Source organism: Tamandua tetradactyla, chromosome 23, assembly GCF_023851605.1.
Source record: "Tamandua tetradactyla isolate mTamTet1 chromosome 23, mTamTet1.pri, whole genome shotgun sequence".
Classification (NCBI taxonomy): domain Eukaryota; kingdom Metazoa; phylum Chordata; class Mammalia; order Pilosa; family Myrmecophagidae; genus Tamandua; species Tamandua tetradactyla.
In genome coordinates, this window is record NC_135349.1 from 2,828,585 (window position 1) to 2,852,691 (window position 24,107).

Genomic DNA, 24,107 nt, shown 5'->3' on the forward strand with positions numbered 1-24,107 from the left:
GATGTGTAAAGCTGTGGCAATAGGTTGGTGTTACTCCGTATGGATTGGGGGAGATGTGACCCAGCTGCACAGATCTGCAGTTTGTCAGAGCTGGAAAGTGAGGCTGAGGGTTGTGCATATACACAGTTCTAGCACTGCTGTAAAGTGTGGTTTCCAGCACTGAATCATGTGATTGGGGTCCGTGCACATGCATGGATCTGGGAGTGCCATGGATGCACTGAGCTCAGGGAGTGTGGGGTGAGGCTATCCGACTCTATGGGCAGGGTGCTGGGGTAGCCGAGGTATGGAGATTAGCGCCAACAACCTTCATGCACTGGCACAGCCTGCAGGGAACAGGGAGGAAGAGGTAGTGCTCTGGAGGGGTACAGGAGAGGTGGGTTGTGCTGCACGTGGGGTGGGAATAGGTGGCAGGTACGTGCATTGGCGGCTGGTGGGGTGGGGGCACCTGGAGCATGGGGAATGGGAGTGGGTGATGGGGGTCAGGTGTGTGGATTGTGGGGTGAGTCACTGGTCACGGGGCTGCCCTGGTGAGGGTAGCACGCCCAAGGAATGTGGCCTGGCTTACTTCCTGGTCCTGTTCTCCCATCCGTGCACTCCTGTGGGCTCTGTGGCTCTACCTATCAGTGCTAGGCTCGTTTTCTGCCTCTCAGTTCCTCGGCCCCTGAAACCACGGCTGCCACATGTGGTGCAGAGAGCTCTCCCAGTTAGCCTCACTCCCAAATTGCTGCCTCAGTTGCCCTCCTGTCCCTTCTCTAACTTATCTGTGGAGCAGGGCTAATCTCGAACTACTCTAGTGGGCCATCTTCCTGGAAGTCCTAGACAATCTTTTCAGTAAGAAGCTTGATAGTAAATATTTTAGACTTTCAGGGCTAGATAGTCTCTAGAACAGCTTCTCAGCTGTGCCATTGTGGCATGAAAGTAACCATAGACAATATGTAAAATAAAGAGTGTGACTACAGTGTAGTAAAACTTTGTTAGAACAACACGTGGTAGGCCAGAATTTGCCCACTGGTCTTCGTTGGGCAGTGGGGGCAAGCATAAGGATTCTGAATATTCCTTCACTTAGGTCTTAATTATTTATAATCTAATACTGTTTGTGATTTTAGTAGTTCTTTGTTGGTAAGCCACACAACTTTACCCATTATTTTTGTATCTTTTCTATTCTCCCTTTTCAAATATAAAACCCTTACTTGGCTTAAACAGTATACTTACTGTTAATGGACACATTCTCAGTGGGGGCAATATTGTGGAAACTGATGTGGGGAGAGGGGAAGCAAGAAAAAGAAAACCCTTAGATATTACATGGTTTGTGGCCTTTAAAAGCTAAAGTGTGCCAGAAAAATCTTATTTCTTAGCGTTTAATTTCATGGGGAAGGAATTCTCTTAGGAAAGGTGCCTTAGAAGATGGGTGATAATGAAAAAAATAAAAAGGAAAATATTCTAATTCATAACTGTTTGCCGAATAAGAATCTCTTAAAATTTTCTAGTGTCTGTTTCTGTAGTTCTGTGGTAGCACGTTTTGTTTCTTCCTTAGTTACTTATTTGCTTTTTCTATTGCTCTTTATTGGACTGTCTCGGGGCTTGTCTTCTCCTATCCCCTTCAAAGAAGCTCTGTTGGATTAGTTTTCCAATTAACCTCTTCTCCAGATGTGTGTATTTTTATCTTTTCAGTTTCTTCATTTTTCTTATTGCTGTTTGTTTTCTGATGTCTTTAAGTTGGAGGATTAATTCGTTTCCTTTCTTCTCCCCGTGAAATGCTCCGTTTTTTTCTCTGATTATAGATTTGGCTGTATTCTTTTTCTTGTCTTTTCGTATTTTAAATTTATTTTTAATTGTGTGTGTAACATACATATATACACACACAATAAAATGTGCCACTTTAACCATTTTAAAGTGCATGATTCAGTGGCATTAATTGTTCTTACTTTTTAAAAAAGTTGTGCTAACTATTTTTTTATTGTAATGTTCTTACTGTCATTATTTTGATTTTGTAATTGCCTGTGGTTTCTTTGAGAAGTGCTTTAGTATTTAAAGACAATTTTAAAAGTATTTCTCTTATTTGGCTTTTTTTTTGTCTTCAGAGAATGTGATCTCTATAATTCATGTTCTTTTGAATCAAGGTTTAGTTTGTGCCATTATGTAATCAAGTTTCATTAGTATTCCATGATCACAAATTTATTTTTGAAGTCCGTTATAATGCTTATCATTATCAGTTAGTATGCTTTCAATTATAGGTAATGGAAAACCACTGGAATAGTGTAAGCAGAAAAGAAATTTAATATCTACCTAATAGTTCCTGAAGTAGGCTAATTCTAGGAATTATTAATTGGTGGCCTTAATAGCATCACCAAAAACCTAAGTTTCTTCCATGTTCTTCATTCTGCTCTTTTCAAACTGACAGCTTGGACTTGTCTTCTTTAGCCTGGGTCACCTGAAAGTCTTAGGATGGCTTACAAAGATAAAAATGTCAGCAACTGAAAAGAGGAATGTCCCCACTCTTTTCCCCCTCCCTTTTTAAGAGTGAGGAAAGCTTTCCTGGAATTCACCATAGATTCACCAGCCCCCCTCCCCCTTTTTAAATTTTTCACCAGAATTATGGTATATACCCATGCCCAAAACTGTCATCAGCTGAGTGGAGTGAGTTCACTGTGGGTAGATAGGGCAAAATTAATCACTGTCTGAGGGTGAGTCGAGGTTTGGGGGTACCGAGGGAGAGGTGTAGCCTGTCGGGAAGAACACTGCCCCTGGGCCACAGTGAACAATATCGGTTGGAAGGCTGATTAAACAGTCAGTTGAAAGGCTGGGATCGCAGGTGCAGGGGTAGGTGTTGGGTGGGCAACCAAGAGTGTCGTCCTTATGGTGGAGTATCATGTCACTTACAACATCGCACAAACGATAGCACACACTTCATTGGGAATATTTATTCATTCAGGAGTAACAGTTAGCATATTTCTTACTGTAAATAGAGTTTATCATGGAGAGTTTGGTGTGATTTTTATCTATAATAAATAATTAGCATACCACTGAGTATGAATACTGTAAACTTATCTTTCTACTCTCATGAGTGTATCAGATATGTTATATATTTTTGCTATTTTCTTTATAATTCAAAATCTTTGAATTTTGAGTAGATATATGTCTTCCGTACAATTCATTCAGCATTAAACATTGAATTTCCAGAAATATTAGTCGTAATAATAAAAACTACATGTCTGGAGATGGATTGAAATGTAACTCAAAATTAGCTATCAGTTTGTTTTTATTAAAATGTTATTTTTCCCAGCATATTTTTAATCCAGGGGAGTCTTCTGATATGAAAAATAAAGTGGGTTTATTTCTAATAATTAATTGGCATGACTCTCGCTACCTTATCATATATACTTTGCAACCAAATTTTAATAGGACCATTTCATCTGTATTCACACAATGCTGTTAAACCAAAGTTTAAATTAGTGGGGTGTTGTGGTGTCACTAAATGAGTTCTGTTAAGAAGAAATGATATTGCCAATTACATATAGAAGAGTCAAAGGCTAATACATTTGTGAACTAATCGTCAGGATGAGCTTTTTTTCCTCCCATACTTACTGGTTTTTATTTTCACTTTCATTGCCAGGATACACAAAATGATACATTGTCATTTGCCTTAACACAGGAATTATTTCTCTTGATGTTTAGGCATAGGTACTGACTAAGTGAAAGGAAATTTGTCTTAAATGAAATTATTATGTAGCTACAGTGTAATCTTGTAACTGTTTAATCTTGTAACTGCTATGTTCTTTACTTTGTATTCAGGTAACTTAATTAATATGAATGATGGATTATTAAATTCTTTTCATAGGAAATAGGCATATTTTAAGTTAATACTCCTTATCACTGTTAACAGAAGAGAAATGAATTCCCTGAACTTACATTTCTTAATAGCTCTTTCAGGATTGTCTGTTACTCCTGGGAATGGTGTATGAAATTTGGCCGAGGTATCTGGTGTTAAATAAATTTATTCATTCATTCAACAAATATTTATTGGGTGCTTGTGATATGCCAGTCATTCATCTGTTCTATACATCATTTTAAAGATTGTCTTTCTTTTTTTTCCTGATATTTTTTAGAGACCTTATTTGTGTTAAGATTTATCATTTATGTTATGACCTCCCATCGCCTCTTTTTAATTTTTCATCAATAGTAGAATTTGTTGTGAACACATGAAGACACATGCTTAAACATTCCAGTTGCTTGAAATGACTGGGTGGGTAGAAAGCTCTAGCTTCAATGTACTTCCCTGAGTGAGAAGGGGAATGGTCTGGGGAGCCCCTTCTCTCCTGTCTTACAGCTTTAAGCATTGCATGGAGCCCCAATTCCTATATTTGGTCAGGCTCCCAGATTTTCTCAAAGTAGATAGCTTTCTTCAGGCGTTGGTGAAGTGCATCTCCCTCTTTTCTTGAGGGCATTCTTGGAGATCTGGGAGAAGCCTGGAAGGAAAAGGAATAGATCCTGCTCCTCCCACGCCCCCAGCATTCAAGTCTGTACCATTCACCCAGGAGCCCAAAATTACAATGAGGAAATAGCAGCCATTGAAGATCAACCATACTTTCCCCTTGCCTGTGCTCTGTGCACGTTTGTTATAAGCCTTGCAGCAACCCACCAGATAGGTCTTATTACCCATTTTATAGATTTTCTTTCTATGAAAGAAAAAGGAAAAGGATCTTCTTGTGATTGCCTTGTAGAAGTTTAAGCATGTAAAACCGCATTTTCCTGCAGAATGTGGCCTTCAGTGAGTAGGACACCTGAGCAGGATGCATCCCTGATTGATTAAGGGGCTTAATTTGACTCCTATTGAAATGTTTCCACACTGAGAGGTAGGTCAATATATCTTCGTATTACAGTGACACATAGGTTAGATGTTCTAAGACACATCTTAGAAAACTGGAGTTGCTGAGGAATCTGGCTTCTGTCTTGATATTGGAATTAACTGGGGAGCTTGGTTTAAAACATTTTTTAATATCAAATATAACATTTATACAAAAAATCAATACACATCAAAATACATTTTAGCAAGTAGTTATAGAACAGATTTCAAAGTTTTGTATGGGTTATAGTACCACAATTTCAGGTTTTTCCTTCTAACTGCTCCAAGACACTGGAGACTAAAAGAAATATCAATATAATGATTCAGTAGTCATACTCATTTGATAAATCCTAGCTTCTTTGTTATAACTCCTCTTTTTCCTTTAATCCATCTCCTAATCTTTAGGGATATTAGGGCTGTGCCCATTCTAACTTTTTCATGGTGAAAAGGGGTGTCAACAGTAAGGCATAGGGGGATGGAATTAGTTGATGTTCTTGGAGAGGCTGCTCCCTCTGGATTTCAGAAGTTATCCAGCCTAGGAACTATCTGGAGGCTATCGGTTTGTGGAAAGTCAACAGTGCATGAAACTGTTGTAGAATCTCAGATAGAGCCTATGTGTTCTTTAGAGTTAACTGGAATGATGTTGGTTAATGTTTGGCAAACCATGGCTTTTTAGCTGAAGCTTGTATGAGAGTGGCCTCAAGAATAGCCTCTTGAATCTATTTGAACTTTATTTGGAAAAGGAAATAAGCATATAGCTATAACTCTCCTGAAGTCTTTGTGCAACTACTAATTAGGCAATACGTACATTCATAGCTGAAGTAGAAGTTTAGATATTGTTTCTCTTTGCTACACTGAAAATAACCCAAATGTTATGACTTTTCTAATGAATCAGAGCAATAAATCCAATGTTTGAAGCCAAATAATTTCTCCTATACTAACATTAGCATTTAAATTTTATGCTGCTAAATGTACAAACATGCTAACAATTATATAATCAAAATATGAAGTAGCCATTTAAGATTATTAAAACTCTTGAGCAGAATTTAAATTTAAGAATTAGAAATATGTGGATAGCAGTATTTTTCTGACCATTGTTTAGTTGGTGCAATGAATACAGATGCTCATATCAAATATATAGATATTTATGAAACACATCACCTTTTGTTCCAACATACATTGACTTCCTCTTGGTCTCTGGATTCAACTCAAGGCATTGATTTCATTTGCAAAGCCAGATGTGATTTGGACATTTGGCAGAATAAAATTTAAATGTCCTGTAATAGAACCTTTTTAAGAACCTAAAACACCAGGAAACACTAGTAACTTCTTATTTAGGTCTCGGGTATCTCTAAAAATCCTTTCTGAACATCTCAAACTTCCTTCTCCGCTAAAATTGTTATGTGTTAGGGTGGATTTGTGAGTTTCAGAATAATTCTCTGATTGAATAGCTGGTGCCTTGCAGATGTGTGTGATGTTGGGCAACCTCACCTAAAGGATGTGTGGCCAGCAGGTGGGGCAACAGGTAGTTCCTCTCAGTGTTCTTCATCCTTAGCACAGCGGACTTTTCCTGTATCCCAGCAGCTCACACTTAATGAGTGCCCTGGTGCTTTCTGGTTGACTGATGTTCTGTTTGCTACATAACATCCTGGCATTCTATTCAGACTAATTATAAAACGAAGACCTACCTTACTGACAATAATGGCAAATAGGAAAATGCTGCTGTCTAGCCTGCTCTTCTTGATTGAACACGGAACTTAATTCAGCTTTTTGTTAACTGATGACTAAAATTTTACATTTTAAAATGAGCCTAGATTATCCTGGACATTGAATTTAGATTCAAATATTAAGCGACTTGATGTATTTACTGTGTATAAACGTATGTATCACTTCTATCCATCGTCCAGTACCTGTCTGCTTGTCTATCATCTTTCTGTTCTATCTAACAGTCAATTATTTATCATCCATTTCTATGCCCTTCCTCTCCTCTCTTTCTAGTTATTCTAGCAACTTGTGAGCTAAAACTTTTCTTCAAAATTTTTAATCTTTATATCCAGGTTTTAGCCAATAGACTTGTTTGTATTCTTCAGATGTTAATGGATGCTTATGGACCTTGTTCTCAAAAAAGAAATTAAAGATATTCTTTCTACTATAGTGTGCTGGTCTCACTACATAGCGTTGTTTCCTTTATTTCTACTTTATGTATGTATATAAGGAAGTACCTACACTGAGGAAACAGATTTAACCAAAGAATTGGATATTTTTGAAATATTGTTTTATTTAGCTAAAGAAAAGGAGAATTATAGAATAAATTTTATGAATTCCTTCTTCATGCATCAGGGTTTTTGCAATGCTGGGGCTTTCAGTTTCAAATTTTCTCTTGCAAGGTTAAAAGAATTATTCTTGTATCAGTTCACAAATCCTGCATATTCTCACTTTTGTCATAGCCTCTGTGACTTATGAAACATTTGGATTTGCTGTACTAGATTAGTCTGATTCTCTCTCTACGTGGAATGACCAGATTGAATTGGAACTAAATGTTCCATTATAGATCCTTCACCCAGCCTTCCAGTCCGAACTGGACATAGCAATTCAAGTAGCTTACAAGTCATCAAATGTTTGAATAGTTCTGTATAGCCAGGGCAGGCAGAACAATAAGTTCTGGCATAGACTGTTCATTGACAGGGACCATTCTGTATTATACTTAGGTGAGTTTTGAAAATTTAGACAGATCTGTTTTAGTAACCTAGGAGAAAGCAAGCAACACCCTCCTCTAATATACAAAGTAGCTATCATAAAGCCTCTTTTCTTATCGCCTGAGAACAACTTTCATGTTCCTTTTGAATCAGCATTTTTACCTTATATATACAACATTAACCAGCTCGATTTTCTGGTATTCTATTGTAGTTAAGATTAAAGGTATAAACTTAGAAATAGAGGACAAGTAGTGCTAGGTCAGGCAATGAGAAATGATGGTGGCACCCTTCTTGGGAGGAAAAGGAAGGGATTATGTTTGGGGATATGAAGGGTTATGGTAGCTGAGTACAGTAATGACATGAAAGGCTTGTAGGATGGTATTATAGTATTGTATTTTTGTAATATGAATTTATGAAAAAAGTATTTTACATACTCTGTTAAAGGAAACAACATATTTAGAAAACCACCAACATAATTTTAATTTTAAGGTAGTGTTTAACATGAGAACAAATGTTTGTGAAGCTTACCTATTTGGATTACTTCAGTCCCTGAATATGCTGCATAACTGAGGAATTGCTATCTGTAATTTATTTGATTAGTAATTACCATATGAAAGAAATGATATGGGAACTTCTTGTGTTCCTATGTGCTCCTGTGGTTTCATGTATGTCTTTCTGTCTGAAACCGTCATCTCTCTCTTCAGTTCCAGGGCATTATTTCTTACGGGTTAATAAGCACTGTCCTTATCTCCTGTAGGAGCTTCAGACTCAAACTGAACTTGTATCATCTCTCCTCTGTCTCCCTAAAGTGCTTCTACTCCTGGGCATTTCCTGACTTGGTGAATGAAGCCACCGTCAGTCTCTCAAGCTTGGAAGTTTATAGTGCCAACTCTGTTCTTAGACTCTGCATCCCTCTGATAGCAAAGCTGTCATGGTTACCTCAGAACTGTCTCTCAGGGAGACCTCTCTTCTCCTTTTCTGTTGCTTTAAGTCAAGTCTGAGGCTGGTATATACAGAAGTTCTAACTGATTTCCCTATGTTTGGGCCCTCCATGGGGTTGACAAAAATATTCTCTTTAAAAACAAAAGTGATGCTATGCACAGAGACCTTTACTAACTCCTCTGTAGTCTGTTTCCTACCTCACTCTTCATCTCCTTGCTCTGTTCTTCACAGATGCCTGGCAGCGAGTGATGAGGAGCTTTTCCTTGTCCCCCAAACAGAGTGTGTCCTGTCTCAGCTCTGTCTTTGCCATTCTCATTGCCCAGAATGCTATTCTACCATGCTAAAACCAAAAGATTAGCAGTCCCCTATTTCCTGAGTTAACATCTTATCCTAATATAGATGTTTATCTGCATTTTAAAATTGTCAACTTGGAAGTTCCAAGAAAAAATTGTACGTAGCTAGATTATACCCTATGTTCTTATTGGCTTGTTACTGTAAAATTAAATCAGATCTGAATTGGAAAATAAAGTCCTGTGATAAACTTTTTCCAAGGAAGAGAGTCCTGTGACATGATAGAAGTTTAAATCCTGGAGACACATTGCTTGAGCTCAAATTTCTGCTCTGCCCCTTGGTATCTGTATGACTATAACATGTCTGTCACCCTGTCTCCTCAGCATTAAAATGGGGATAATATCAGTCTCTTGTCAGAGGGTTGTGGAGCATTAGATAAGCTGGCATTTTAGAAGCTCGGAGGATAGTGCCTCATATGGAATCATGCCATATGTGTTAGTTGCTGCTGCTTTTATTATCATCATCATCAGTTTTGAACCTGTGACTGCAGTATGTTTGTGATACCCTCAAGTTATTTAAGGAATAATGAATAAAACCATTCTATCTTCTTTCCGCTATATATGTTTAAGTTTCTATAACTTGTCAGAGAATCAAGCACCTAATTTTAGTGTTATAGAAAGAGGTCACCTCTAGGTACTTTATCTTGTTTTGTTTTAAAATTATAAAATATAGGGGAAATCTGCTTGTATAGCTGTAGCAAATGAAAGTAACTAGAACAGTTTGCACAGTAAAGGATGGAAATTTAAAACAGCAAGGATTCAGGTAAAGTCTTATGCGTTGGTTTATGCTTAATACATTTCATAACAATGAATTTTCATATCACATTTGTCAGTTTTACAAAGACTATCCATATTCAGGATATTTTGCTTCTCAGTTTCTTTTATTATATTTTGACAGAATGCAGAATGGGCCATGGGATAGTTTATTTAGTATAGTGAAGGTTTACAAATTCCAGCTGAATATGGCTAATTTCTCCTAAATCCTTTTACCAACATGGTTTGGTTAGTGGTGCAGGACCAGACTCCTCTTTGGAGCAGCCAAACAATTGAATCCCCACACTGGTGTTTCTGTCCTTTTACTCTCTCAGCACAGAATGATTAACAATTATTATGATTGGTTATGCCATTTTTTCTAATGAAAAATATTCACAACCAATATGAGCAGTTACAGTCTTTCTATAAAGGGACATTATTTAATGGACGAGAGTGTGCTTATTGCAAAGGCTTTATTCTAATCTATGACTGAAAAAAGAGAGAGCCCCAGGACGATGCCACTACAGGGACGTTACCTCCATGTGAGTGCAGTGGTTACTCTCTTATTTTTCAAATTGGTTTGTCATGAATATTAGTATTCCCAGTGTTGAGTGTGTGAGATAGTGTACTTGTGGGGATTAGTGTTGTTGATTTGTGTGTAGGAACATAGTATTTGTGGGGAATATCAAGCTACCTACTTGATTTTACATTTTGTCATTTTTCAATATATGGTGTTTATCACTTTTTTTAGCTCTCTGCTGTAGACAACATTGCACCTTGATAATGGAAGTGCTGTAGCTTTTCAGTCATTGCTATTTGAAAGTGAGTTTCTGAAGCAGCAGGAGTGAGATGATTTTCCAAATTGAAATATAATACCATATATGATCTTGTCTCAACCTGTAGCGCACACATTCTCATAGAAAGAACATTTAATTATGGTAATATCCTCCTTGATAGCAGACACGGTATGGTGCCTGTTAAGATTATATTCTTTGTAGTAAAATGGAATAAAAAGTGGTTTAAAGATGAAGGAATAAAATCTCATACCTAGATAAACCCCTTAGGTGCTATTTAAGCTGTGGAGAGCTTTTGATTTTGTTTCCTTTCTTTCCTCCAAAAATAAAAATGTAAACAATAATTTGACAGACAAATGCTGTCAGAAATTGTAACCCCATCTCATCCCTTCACTGCACATCTTAATCCCTGATGGAGTTTTCTCAGCTGTTTGGGTTATGAGGTTAGGGAGTTTCTGTATGTGACACTTTTCCCAGAGTCTTCCAGTGACGGATGCAGTGACCTTATCACATGGACAGCTCTTTCCAGTTTGACAGTCTAGCCTCGCTGGCTTTTATCAATCATAATTGATTTAAAGAAACTAGCCCTCCAAAACTTGGCTGTTTCAAACCCTACAGCAAAATTGGCCTACATTTAATTTGAAGTTTAAAACCTTTATTCTTAAAGCTTGTTTTGGGTTGCTTTGTAAACTTCAGCCTAGTTTCTTTTTTTGGAGGGGATTTTGGGGTAAAAAACCTAGTGGCCTTCCTTGAAAAAATTTAGTTTTTATGAGGGATATGATATACTCCAAAGACTATATATAAATGTGTACTCACAGTTTGAATATATATCTCTCCTGAGATTTTGCAAAAGTTTAAGAATTAGGGGTCTTGCTGTTTAGGCTCATTAGTTAGCCATCTATAAAATGGGCTATAAGAGCCCCGGTCCCCTGACATTGTCAGGAAGATTAAAGGAAATAATACATGTCAAGTGCTTGACACACTGCCTGGCACTTTGGGTGTGATAAAGGTTTATTGTGCTACTTATTACTTTTGCTAGTTTTTAGCTTTTAATGGCTGTTACTCCTTCCTTTGTTGAACCTCTTTCAGATGTGGGCTTCTACAACCTTCCTCTCACTTTGTTCTCTTTGAACCTTACTCTCTTAAGTGTTTCTCTCCTTATGTGCCTATTCAGTATTAGTAGTTCTCAGAATTTCATATGTAGGCTTCACCTTTTCTCACTCTCTACTCTTAGATAATCTCATCTACAATCAAGGCTTCAGCTTTCACTTATATTCTGATGACTTCCAAAGAAAGGCTTATTTCCAACTCAATTTGTCCTTCAGGCTCTTCTGAAAGGTACTTCTTACAATGCTGCATGACAGGTAAGGGACCTAGTTGTCACAAGAGCAGGTAACATCAACATGCTAATGAATAGCATTACTCTGAAGCCAGCTCCTAATGGTTAATTGATAAGAATATTGGAAATCCAGTTCAATTAAAATGTAGGTGTTGAATACTTTTTGCTTCTTTTAATATTATGTTGCATATCACAGTACAATACAAATAGTTTTCTTAAAGCTTCCTCTCTCTGCAACAGTTACAACATAGCCTCTTGAATTATTTGTTTTAGAAAAACTGATTTTCTGAATAGTTGAAGTTTACCCATTTCTGCACGAAATGGCATCTTTAAGATAGCATCTTTCTAAAACTTATTTTATGCTTTGATTTAATTCAATAATTAACAATCACTTATGCAACCTTCACGTGCATTAATGCCTTGTCAAGCACTAAGTTGCTTTATTAAAATGAAGTTTAGGGTAGGCAATGGTGGCTCAGTGGCAGAGTTCTCACCTGCCATGCTGGAGACCAGGGTTTGATTCCTGGAGCCTGCCCATACAAAAAAAAAAGTTTATTAGCCAGTCATTCCTTGTGACTTAGTCTGTTTGTTTGTTTTTCATTTTTTTTTGTGAACTTCAATAGGGAATACATTATAAAATGTATAATATGACTTCAAAACATAAAAGGACCACCCAAGTACCCAATTGCCAGATTAAGAGAAATAACATTATGTATAATTTAGAAGAGCCCTCTGTGCCCCTTATTGTTTCTGTTCCTCCACTCCCAGAGGTAAACACAAAATTCTTTTAAATGTCCTTACATTTCATTACTGACTAATCATCCAAGTACAATGCAATAGTAATACATTACTGCTTTGCCTAAAATAAAAATTTTATTGTTGTTTTGAAAAATGAATAACATATGCATTTAATTGTGCAAGGAAAGGGCCTGAGAAGAGAAACTGAACTGAGTGTTTGGGTCTTAGCTGGTGTTTGGTTTGTTAAAGCTGCTGGAATGCAATATACCAGAAATGGGTTGGCTTTTACAAAGGGGATTTATTAAGATACACGTTAACAGTTCTAAGGCCATAAAAATGTCCAAATTAAGGTATCAACAAGAGGATACCTTTACTCAAGAAAAACTGATCATGTTTGGAATTTCTCTGTCAAATGGAAAAGCACATGACAATGTCTACTGGCCCTTTGCTTCCGGATTTCATTAATTTCAGCTCCTGGTTCCAGTGGTCTCCTCTCTGAGCTTCTTCTGTTTCCAAGCATCTGAACTCTCTGTTCTCTGTGTTGGCTCTTCTAAGAACTCCAGTAAACTAATTAAGACCCACTTTGGGTACATGTGGTTAGGACAAGTCAACTACAAAGATGAGTCTGTATCAGGCTTCCCGAGGCCTTTGTCTTCTGGTCGTACAAACAAGTTGGGGATTTTTGTGGTGACAACCTTCAACATGTCCAAATATAAACATTCTGTGCCTTTTTTTTTTTTTTGCTCCATTTTATGAGAGATTCCTCTAACTTCATTTCTAAACTCTTTATTTTTCTATTATGTTTTTAATTTTCAACAGTTGTTTTAGTTCTTTGTTTCTTTCTATAGCACCCTGTTCTTGGTTAGTGAATGCAACTTTTTTTCCATATCTGAGAATATTTATGATAGAATTTTTTGATGGTTTCTTCTCTTTGCATTGACCCTGCTTTGCCCATGTTACTTTTCTTTCTCTTTCTTTCTTTCTTTCTTTCTTTCTTTCTTTCTTTCTTTCTTTCTTTCTTTCTTTCTTTCTTTCTTTCTTTCTTTCTTTCTTTCTTTCTTTCTTTCTTTCTTTCTTTCTTTCTTTCTTTCTTTCTTTCTTTCTTTCTTTCTTTTTCTTTCTTTCTTTCTTTTTCTTTCTTTCTCTCTCTCTCTCTCTCTTTCTTTCTTTCTTCTTTCTTTCTCTCTTTCTCTCCCCCCTCTCCCTCTCTCCCCCTCTCTCCCCCTCTCCCCCCCTCTCTCCCCCTCTCTCCCTCTCTCCCTCTCTCTGTCTTTCCTTCCTTCTTTCTTTCTCTTTCTTTCTGTTTTCTTCCTACCTTCCTTCCTTTCCTTCCTTCATTTTTCCCCTTTCTTGGTTTTGATTTCACATTTCTCAGTTGAAATATTTTCTTAGCTAGCTGTTAGTTCTAGATATCTGCTTATGATTTAGAGTGGCAGTCTAAAAACCTGATTTAAAGTACTGAGCATGTGGGTGGGGCATGTAAGCTCTGAGTTTCATTGTAAAGTGATTTTCATAAACTCTTTTTGGGTAACCATACATGTTGATGTCTGTGGTAGTTAGGTTCAGATGTCAACTTGGGTAGGTGCAGGTAAATAGTTCTGTTGCTGTGGACATGAACCAATGGTTCCTGAAGGTCATGTGTTGCTGAGTACATCTGCAGTCACCTAGGAGGTGTGCCTGCTGCAATGAATGATGTTTAATTTAATTGGCTGGTGCTTAAATGAAAGAGCTCAGCGTAGCACGGCCAAAGCAGGTCAGCTTACCTCATCTTAGCACTGGCAGCTCAGCCCAGACCTTTGGAGATGCAGAAAGGAGTCACCCCAGAGGAAGTTGTTGGAACCCAGAGGCCTGGAGAGAAGGCCAGCAGAGATCACCCTGTGCCCTCCAGTGTAAGAAAGAACCTCAGCTGAAAGTTAGCTGCCTTTCCTCTGAAGAACTAATGAAATAAATCCCCTTTTATTAAAAGCCAATCTGTCTCTGGTGTGTTGCATTCTGTAGCTAGCAAACTAGAACAGTGTCTTTAAAGAATTCCCCTTGGGCAGGTTAGATTCCCTAGAGAGCTTCTTTCAGGCTCCATCTTGGTTATTAGCTGTTGTTACTTTCTCTCTCTCTCTCCCTTTCTCTCATTTACTGTTTCCAGTAGCCTGTGGGCTAGGGAATCACGGGAAGAAAAAAAACCAAATAGTTAAGATTGTTTGAAATTAGGGCAATTAGATTCTGACTGGAACCTAAGAGACTGGCCTGTGCATAAGATATTTAATGTGTGGAGTTTTTAATTTATATTTTTGAGACCCCAAGATATGTATTTGTTTATTCTTGTGTTCTTGAGTTCACTCTGGAAAGGTGATGTATTAATGTAACAACTCTAAATAGATGAATTACTAGTGTAAATTGTTCTAGAGTAATTGTTTTTGGTTTTCGTCATTTCATTTGATCTAGTATGTATACTTTTCTAGCTGATTATGAATTTATTTATTCATTAATTTGTTTTCTAATCTTGGTTATTGAAGTAAATACTGTTGCTCCATAATTATCATAATCTTCCTTTCTTAAGTTGAACAATCAATTGAACTGTTTTCCTTTATGAGCTATCCACAAGTTCTCAAAAGTAATGAAAGGCTATGTATGAGAAAGATATCTTACTTTTTTGTGATTTGTCATATATATGTGATAGTTTAAAATATTCTTCAACCATTTCTTCCATATCCTTATTGTTTTGCCTTCCATGACTTGAAGTTCTTGTTCTTCATAATTTTTTTAACTGTATATAATAGTTGGATTTCTAGTGATTAGAGAAGGCTTTAGCAAAATTCCATTTATACATAAGTTTGCAACCATTTAGTGTTTCTGATTAAAAACAATTTTGTATGGTTCCTGTTGCCTGCCCATGTTAAAAAAACATTGATTTTATAATTAGGGTTTGTTTAATCACTGTCATTAAACAAATCTATGTGATGAAACTTTAGGTGTATACAATAATCATTAATTGTAGACTTCTTCAGTTTGATATTTATTATTTTAATGAGAAATTTATTTTTTACTGGATGATTCAAAAGATTATTCTTTTTAATAGCACCTATAATATATTTAAAACGTGACTACATATGGATTCATATACATTTTAAGACTTCATATTTTGCATAAGTATCTACTTATACTTCTTGAAAAAGGAAAAGGGCCTCTTATTAGAAATCAGGTCCAGTTTTGATTTTCTGAATGACCTTGAACAAATTGTTTATTTACTCTTTAATTCACTTTTCCTGTGCATAAAACTGAGGTGAAGATATTAATCCTAATCCAATTGAATCCTAATATTAATGTAGGGATTAAGGAACTAAGGTTGTAAAATATTTTGTTCTTCTTAGAGATGGAATTATCTAAATAGATGATGATATCATGGATATAATGTATTATGTTCAACACAGTGTAGCATCTAATCTTTTGGATTTCTTTTAATTAAAGTTACATGGAGATATCGGTATGCTTGCTGCAATTTCATGCTCCCCCGCAAATGGTTTAAGTGCGTACCAACACAGAATATTTAAATTATACTTAATTACGAGGTACCTAAGAATTTATCAGTTCTAGGGAAAAAGAGGGAGTGGGAAAATACTCATTTAAGACTCAGGAATTCCAGTAACTGTATTTGTAAGAATTGGATTATTTGGCTTAGGGTATTCATAATCTTTCAAAATGATTCATTTTCAGCCAGCGATGATTGAGTCTTGCCAATCATAGTATACAACAATGAAGAGCATACATATGAAACTAAGAGAACAGTTATATTTACAATAGCATTAGAAAGAAGAAAATACTTAGAAATAAATGTAATAAAAGACAAGACTGCACGCTGAAAACTGCAAAAATTTTGAAAGAAATAAAGAAGATATAAGCAAATGAAAAGACCTAACATGCTCATAGATTGGAAAACTTAATATTGTTTAAGATGTCATTATTTCCATAATTGACTTACAGTTTAAACAGAGTCCTTGTCAGAACCCCAGGTGGCTTTTTTTTTTTTAATTGACAAACTGACCCTAAAATCACATGGAACAATAGCCAAGCAATATTGAAAAAGATTGTCAAAGTTGAAGGACTCAAAGATCCCAATTTCAAAATCTGCTCCAAAGCTACAGTGACCAATACAGTATGGTACTGGCATAAGGAAAAACATGCAGATCAATGTAATAATGTTGAGAGTCCAGAAATAAAACCTTATATGTATGGTCAATTGACTTTCAACAAGGGTGCTACAACAAATAAATGGGGGGAAAATAGTCTTTTTAACAAATTGTGCTGGAACAGTCACGTGTAAAAGAATAACTTTAGATTCCTAACTTAGAACAGACACAATACTGACTCAGTGCATCAGAGACCTAAATGTAAGAGCTAAAATTATAAAACCCTTAGAAAATATAAGAGTAAATCTTCATAGCCTTGGGTTAGGCAATGGTTTCTTGGCTATGACACCAAAGCTCAAGCAACCAAAAAGAAGATAAATTAGACATCATCAAAAATAAACTTTTGTACTGTGAATGATAATATCAAGAGGGCAAAGATGACCCACAGAATGGGAGAAAATATTTTTAAATTACATATCTGACAAGGTACTTGTATCAGAGTATATTAAGAATTCTTAAAACTCAACAATAAAAAGACAACCCAATTAAAACTTGGGCAAAGGATTTATTAGACATTTTTCCAGAGAAAATATACAGGTGACCAAGAAACATGTAAAGATGCTCAACATCGTTAGTCATTAGGAAAATGCAAATAAAAAAACCACAGTTTGATACCACTTCACACCCGTTAAGATGGCCATAATAAAAAACACAGTCAATACAAGTGTTGGTTGTATGCACCCAGAAAAATAGATAGACAATAAAGACTGAGATGGTGTAATTTAGGTATGCCTTGAGTGTACAATGATGGTGATTAAATGTACAAATTAAAGAATGGTTTGCATGAGGAAGAACAAAGGAATGTCAGTATTGCAGGGTGTTAAAATATGGTGTCATCCATATTTTACAACTTCAACTTCTGTGTGGGGCTAAAGGTAGAATGTTTATTTGGTGCAAAATTTGTATTTTGACTAGTACATTTTCTAATTTAACTTGTATGATAAGTTTAATTGAACACCGTAAGTACATAGACTCTTGAATAGGGCATGAAATTTTGTTGGTTTGTCCAGGTTAGTGTGATATCCTGATAAATCCCAGAGTGATTTGGACAGTGAATAAAGAAGTATTTGCAAAGTCTGCTTGGGGGAATGGGGAGAAAGGGGGAAATATTCAACTTCATCATTTGGAGAATTCTTGATATTCTCACAAGCAGTGGGGACAACCAAATCAATAGGTTGAGCCCTTGATATTGGGATTTGCCATTATGAAACTTACCCTTGCAGAGGTTAGGCTAAGCCTACTTAAAATTATGCTTAATAGTCACTCCCAGAGAACCTCTTTTGTTACTCAGGTGTACCTCTCTCTCTCTAAGCCAACATGGCAAGTGAACTCACTGCTCTCCACCTCTGTGGGACATTACTCTCAGGGGTGTAAACCTCTCTGGCAATGTGGGACAGAATTCCTAGGATGATCTGGGACTCAGCATCAAGGGATTGAGAAAACCTTCTCAACCAAAAGGGGTAAGAGAGAAATGAGACAAAGTGTCAGTGGCTGAGAGTTTTCAAAAAAGAAGTCGAGTGGTTATCCTGGAGGACATTTTTATGCATTATATAAATATCCCCTTTTAAGTTTATGATGCATTGGAGTGGCTATAGGAAAGTACCTGAAACTGTAGAGCTGTATTCTAGTAGCCATGTTTCTTGAAGATGATTGTATAATGATACAGCCTTTAGAGTGTGACTGTGTGATTGGGAAAACCTTGTGTTTGATGCTCCTTTTATCTAGGGTATGGACAGATGAGTAAAAAATATGGATTAAAAAATAAACAAATAATAGGGGGAACAAAAGTTAAAATAAATTGAGTAGATTGAAATACTAGTGGTCAATGAGAGGGAGGGGTAAGAGCTATGGTATGTACAAGTTTCTTATTTTTTATATCTTTTGCTGGAGAGTCGCAAATGTTCAAAAAAATGATCATGGTGATGGATACACAACTATGTGATGATATTATGAGCCATTGATTGTACATCATGAATAGAATGTTTCTATGTCAAGAATGTATGTTTCGGAGGAGGGGCCAAGATGGTGGCTTAGCAATGTGCACATTTTAGTTCGTCCTCCAGAACAACTACTAAATAACCAGAAACAGTACAGAACAGCTCCTGGCACCATGTCAGTGACTGGACATACAGCGTACCCCAGGCTGGACCAGCTGAAACAGCTACAAGCCTCCCCAAAACCATGAGTTCCCTAAGCTGCGGCGGCTGATGGCCGGCACCCCTCCCCCACAGGCGGCTTCCCAGAGGGAAAGGAAAGACACTCTAAACCTGGTCAAGGCAGAGTTCGCTCATTGGGATCATGGAAAAAGAGGAAAGGGGACGAAACGGAGGTTTTAGTGACTGTGTTTCTACGGAGACTTGGCAGCCTCTGGATACAGCAGTGGGACTTCTCAGGCTGCAACTGCCCCAGGCATAGACAGAAACAGGCTGCTTTTAGGGCTGTCTCCCACCTGTGCCTTCCCCAGGGGAGGGGTGAAGCCCAACTCAGGTGGAATCCTTCTCTCAAGGAATTTAGAGCCCAGGGCTTGGTAATTTGAAGCCATTAAAACCAGCCTACAACCTCTCCTCTGTCTCCACCACACTCCCAGCAGGGAGAGTCTTCCAAAGTTAAAAGTGCCGCAACATCTTTTGCTGGTGCAACCTGCAGGCAGACACGCCACATACTGAGCAGGATAAGAAAAACAGAGCCCAGAGACTTCACAGGAAAGTCTTTTAACCTGCCGGGTCTCACCCTCAGGGAAAACTGACGCAGGTGACTCCTTCCCCCTGATAGGCCAGTTTAGTCTGGGAAAACCCAGCTTGAGTCTATAATACCTATGTAGACCCTCCTAAGGGTGGGGAGGGAAAAGGAACCATACAAGCAGGGCAAGAAACAAGAAAACAAGAACTGAAAAATTATCCTCTGTTAGACAAAACTTAAGCTAGAGGTCTGGAAAAAGCTGAACTGAAGGTCAAAGAACAGATAGAGAGCAAATTCATCTAGCAAGAAAACCTTAGGTAAGAGAAGTGAAAGCAATCTCCAGAATAAACTAATTAAGGTAATTAAATGTCTAGACGCCAACAAAAAATAACAAATCACACCAGGAAAATTGAAGATATGGCCCAGTCAAAGGAAGAAACCAACAGTTCAAATGAGATACAAGAGCTGAAACAACTAATTCAGAATATACGAACAGACATGGAAAACCTCATCAAAAATCAAATCAGTGAATTGAGGGAGGATATGAAGAAGGCAAGGAATGAACAAAAAGAAGAAATGGAAAGTCTGAAAAAACAAATCACAGAACTTATGGGAATGAAAGGTACAGTAGAAGAGATGAAAAAACAATGGAAACCTACAATGGTAGATTTCAAGAGACAGAGGTTAGGATTAGTGAACTGGAGAATGGAACATCTGAAAAGCAACAAGATACAGAAACTATAGGGAAAAAAAGAGAAAAATATGAGCAGGGACTCAGGGAACTGAATGATAATATGAAGCGAACAAATATACATGTTGTGGGTGTCCCGGAAGGAGAAGAGAAGGGAAAAGGAGGAGAAAAACCAATGGAAGAAATTATCACTGAAAATTTCCCAACTCTTATGAAAGACCTAAAATTACGGATCCAAGAAGTGCAGCATACCCCAAAGAGAATAGATCCAAATAGATGTTCTCCAAGACACTTACTAGTCAGAATGTTAGAGGTCAAAGAGAAAGAAGCAAGAGAAAAGCAATCCATCACATACAAGGGAAACGCAATAAGACGATGTGTAGGTTTCTCAGCAGAAACCATGGAGGCGAGAAGACAGTGGGATGATATATTTAAATTCCTAAAAAAGAAAAACTGCCAACCAAGAATTCTATACCCAGCAAAATTGTCCTTCAAAAATGAGGGAGAAATTAAAACATTTTCAGACAAAAAATCACTGAGAAAATTTGTGACCAAGAGACCAGCTCTGCAAGAAATACTAAAGGGAGCACTAGAGACAGATTCGAAAGCACAAAAGAAGAGGTGTGGAAAAGAGTGTAGAAAGAAGGAAAATTAGATATGACATATAAAATACAAAAGGCAAAATGCTAGAGGAAAGTACTACCCAAACAGTAATAACACTAAATGTTAATGGATCGAACTCCCCAATCAAAAGACATAGACTGGCAGAATGGATTAAAAAACAGGATCCTTCTATATGCTGTCTACAGGAAATACATCTTAGACCCAAAGATAAACATAGGTTGAAAGTGAAAGATTGGGAAAAGATATTTCATGCAAATAACCAGAAAAGAGCAGGAGTAGCTATACTAATATCCAACAAATTAGACTTCAAATGTAAAACAGTTAAAAGAGACAAAGAAGGATACTATCTTCTAATAAAAGGAACAATTCAACATGAACACATAACAATCATAAATATTTATGCACTGAACCAGAATGCCCCAAAATACATGAGGCAAACACTGCAAACACTGAAAAGGGAAATAGACCCATCTCCCATAATAATTGGAGACTTCAATTCCCCACTCTCATCAATGGACAGAACATCTAGACAGAGGATCAATAAAGAAACAGAGAATTTGAATATTACAATAAATGAGCTAGACTTAACAGACATTTATAGGACATTATACCCCACAACAGCAGGATACACATTTTTCTCAAGTGCTCATGGATCATTCTCAAAGATAGACCACATGCTGGTTCACAAAGCAAGTCTCAACAAATTTAAAAAGATTGAAATCATACAAAACACTTTCTCAGATCATAAGGGAATTAAGTTGGAAATCAATAATAGGCAAAGCACCAGAAAATTCACAAATATGTGGAGGCTCAGCAACACACTCTTAAACAACCAGTGGGTCAAGGAAGAAATTACAAGAGAAATCAGTAAATATCTTGAGGCATATGGAAAACAACATATCAAAATTTATGTGATGCAGCAAAGGCAGTGCTAAGAGGAAAATTTATTGCCCTAAATGCCTATATCAAAAAAGAAGAAAGGGCAAAAATCGAGGAATTAACTGTCTACTTGGAAGAACTGGAGAAAGAACAACAAACTAACCCCAAAGGAAACAAAAGGAAAGGAATAATGAAGATTAGAGCAGAAATAAATGAAATTGAGAACATGAAAACAATTGAAAAAATCAATAAGACCAGAAGTTGGTTCTATGAGAAAATCAATAAGATTGATGGGCCCTTAGCAAAATTGACAAAAAAGAAGAAGAGAGAGGATGCAAATAAATAAGATCAGAAATGGAAGAGGAGACATAACCATGACCCCACAGAAATAAAGGAGGTAATAAAAGGATACTATGAACAACTTTATGCCAATAAATACAACAATGTAGATGAAATGGACAACTTCCTAGAAAGGCATGAACAACCAACTTTGAGTCAAGAAGAATGAGATGACCTCAACAAACCAATCACAAGTAAAGAAATTGAATCAGTCATTTAAAAGCTTCCCCAAAAGAAAAGTCCAAGACCAGATGGCTTCACATGTGAATTATGCCAAACATTCCAGAAAGAATTAGTACCAATCCCGCTCAAACTCTTCACAAAAATTGAAGTGGAGGGAAAGCTACCTAATTCATTCTATGAAGCCAACATCACCCTCATACCAAAACCAGGCAAAGATATTACAAAAAAAGAAAACTACAGACCAATCTATGTAATGAATATAGATGCAAAAATCCTCAACAAAATTCTAGCAAATCGAATCCAGCAACACATTAAAAGAATTACACATCATGACCAAGTAGGATACATCCCAGTTAGCAAGGATGGTTCAACATAAGAAAATCAATTAATGTAATACACCATATCAACAAATCAAAGCAGAAAAATCACATGATCATCTCAATTGATGCGGAGAAGGCATTTGACAAAATTCAACATCCTTTCCTGTTGAAAACACTTCAAAGGATAGGAATACAAGGGAATTTCCTTAAAATGATAAAGGGAATATATGAAAAACCCACAGCAAATATCGTCCTCAATGGGGAAAAACTGAAAACTTTCCCCCTAAGATCAGGAACAAGACAAGGATGTCCACTATCACCACTGTTATTCAACATTGTGTTGGAAGTTCTAGCCTGAGCAATTAGGCAAGGAAAAGAAATACAAGGCATCAAAATTGGAAAGGAAGAAGTAAAACTATCACTGTTTGCAGATGCTAAGATACTATATGTCGAAAACCTTGAAAAATCCACAGGAAAACTACTAGAGCTAATAAACAAGTACAGCAGAGTGGCAGGTTACAAGATCAACATTCAAAAATCTGTAGGGTTTCTATACACTAGTAATGAACAATCTGAGGGGGAAATCAAGAAATAAATTCCATTTACAATTGCAACTAAAAGAATAAAATACTTAAGAATAAATTTAACTAAAGAGGCAAAAGACCTATACAAAGAAAACTACAAAAACTGTTAAAAGAAATCACAGAAGACCTAAATAGATGGAAGGGCATACTGTGTTCATGGATTGGAAGACTAAATATAGTTAAGATGTCAATTCTATCTAAATTGATTTACAGATTCAGCGCAATACCAATCAAAATCCCAACAACTTACTTTTCAGAAATAGAAAAACCAATAAGCAAATTTATCTGGAAGGGCAGGGTGCCCCGAATTGCTAAAAGTATCTTGAGGAAAAAAAATGAAGCTGGAAGTCTCAAGGTGCCGGACTTTAAGACATATTATGAAGCCACAGTGTTCAAAACAGCATGGTACTGGCATAAAGATAGATATATTGACCAATGAAATCAAATAGAGTGTTCAGGTATAGACCCTCTTATCTATGGACATTTGATCTTTGATAAGGCAGTCAAGCCAACTCACCTGGGACAGAACAGTCTCTTCAATAAATGGTGCCTAGAGAACTGGATATCCATATGCAAAAGAATGAAAGAGGACCTGTGTCTCACACCCTATACAAAAGTTAACTCAAAATGGATCAAAGATCTAAACATCAGGTTTAAGATCATAAAACAGTTAGAGGAAAATATAGGGAAATATCTTATAAATCTTATAATTGGAGGCGGTTTTATAGACCTTTCACCTAAAGCAAGAGCACTGAAGAAAGAAAGAAAGAAATGGGAGCTCCTCAAAATTAAACACTTTTGTGCATCAAAGACCTTCATCAAGAAAGTAAAAAGACAGCATACACAATGGGAGACAACATTTGGAAATGACGTATCAGATAAAGGTCTAGTATCCAGAATTTATAAAGAGATTGTTCAACTCAACAACAAAAAAGACAGCCAATCCAATTACAAAATGGGAAAAAAGACTTGAACAGACACTTCTCAGAAGAGGAAATACAAATGGCCAAGAGGCACATGAAGAGATGCTCTATGTCCCTGGCCATTAGAGATATGCAAATCAAAACCACAATGAGATATCATCTCACAACCACCAGAATGGCTATTATCTACAAAACAGAAAATGACAAGTGCTGGAGAGGATGCGGAGAAAGAGGCACACTTATCCACTG

At 36.8% G+C, this 24,107-nt stretch overlaps 1 protein-coding gene across 6 annotated transcripts in view; it reads left to right on the plus strand.

The window, feature by feature from the left end:
• SDK1 (sidekick cell adhesion molecule 1) overlaps nt 1-24,107 on the plus strand; it is a 1,057,379-nt gene that overhangs the window by 268,430 nt on the left and 764,842 nt on the right. For 4 of the 6 annotated variants that reach the window (XM_077140481.1, XM_077140482.1, XM_077140484.1 and 1 more), the window contains one exon: nt 11,613-11,742. The exons of the other annotated variants lie outside the window; for them this stretch is intronic. In XM_077140481.1, coding sequence (XP_076996596.1) covers nt 11,658-11,742 — 85 coding nt within the window. In that variant the 5' untranslated portion in view covers nt 11,613-11,657. The remainder of the gene's footprint in view (nt 1-11,612; nt 11,743-24,107) is intronic. 6 annotated transcript variants of the gene reach the window in all.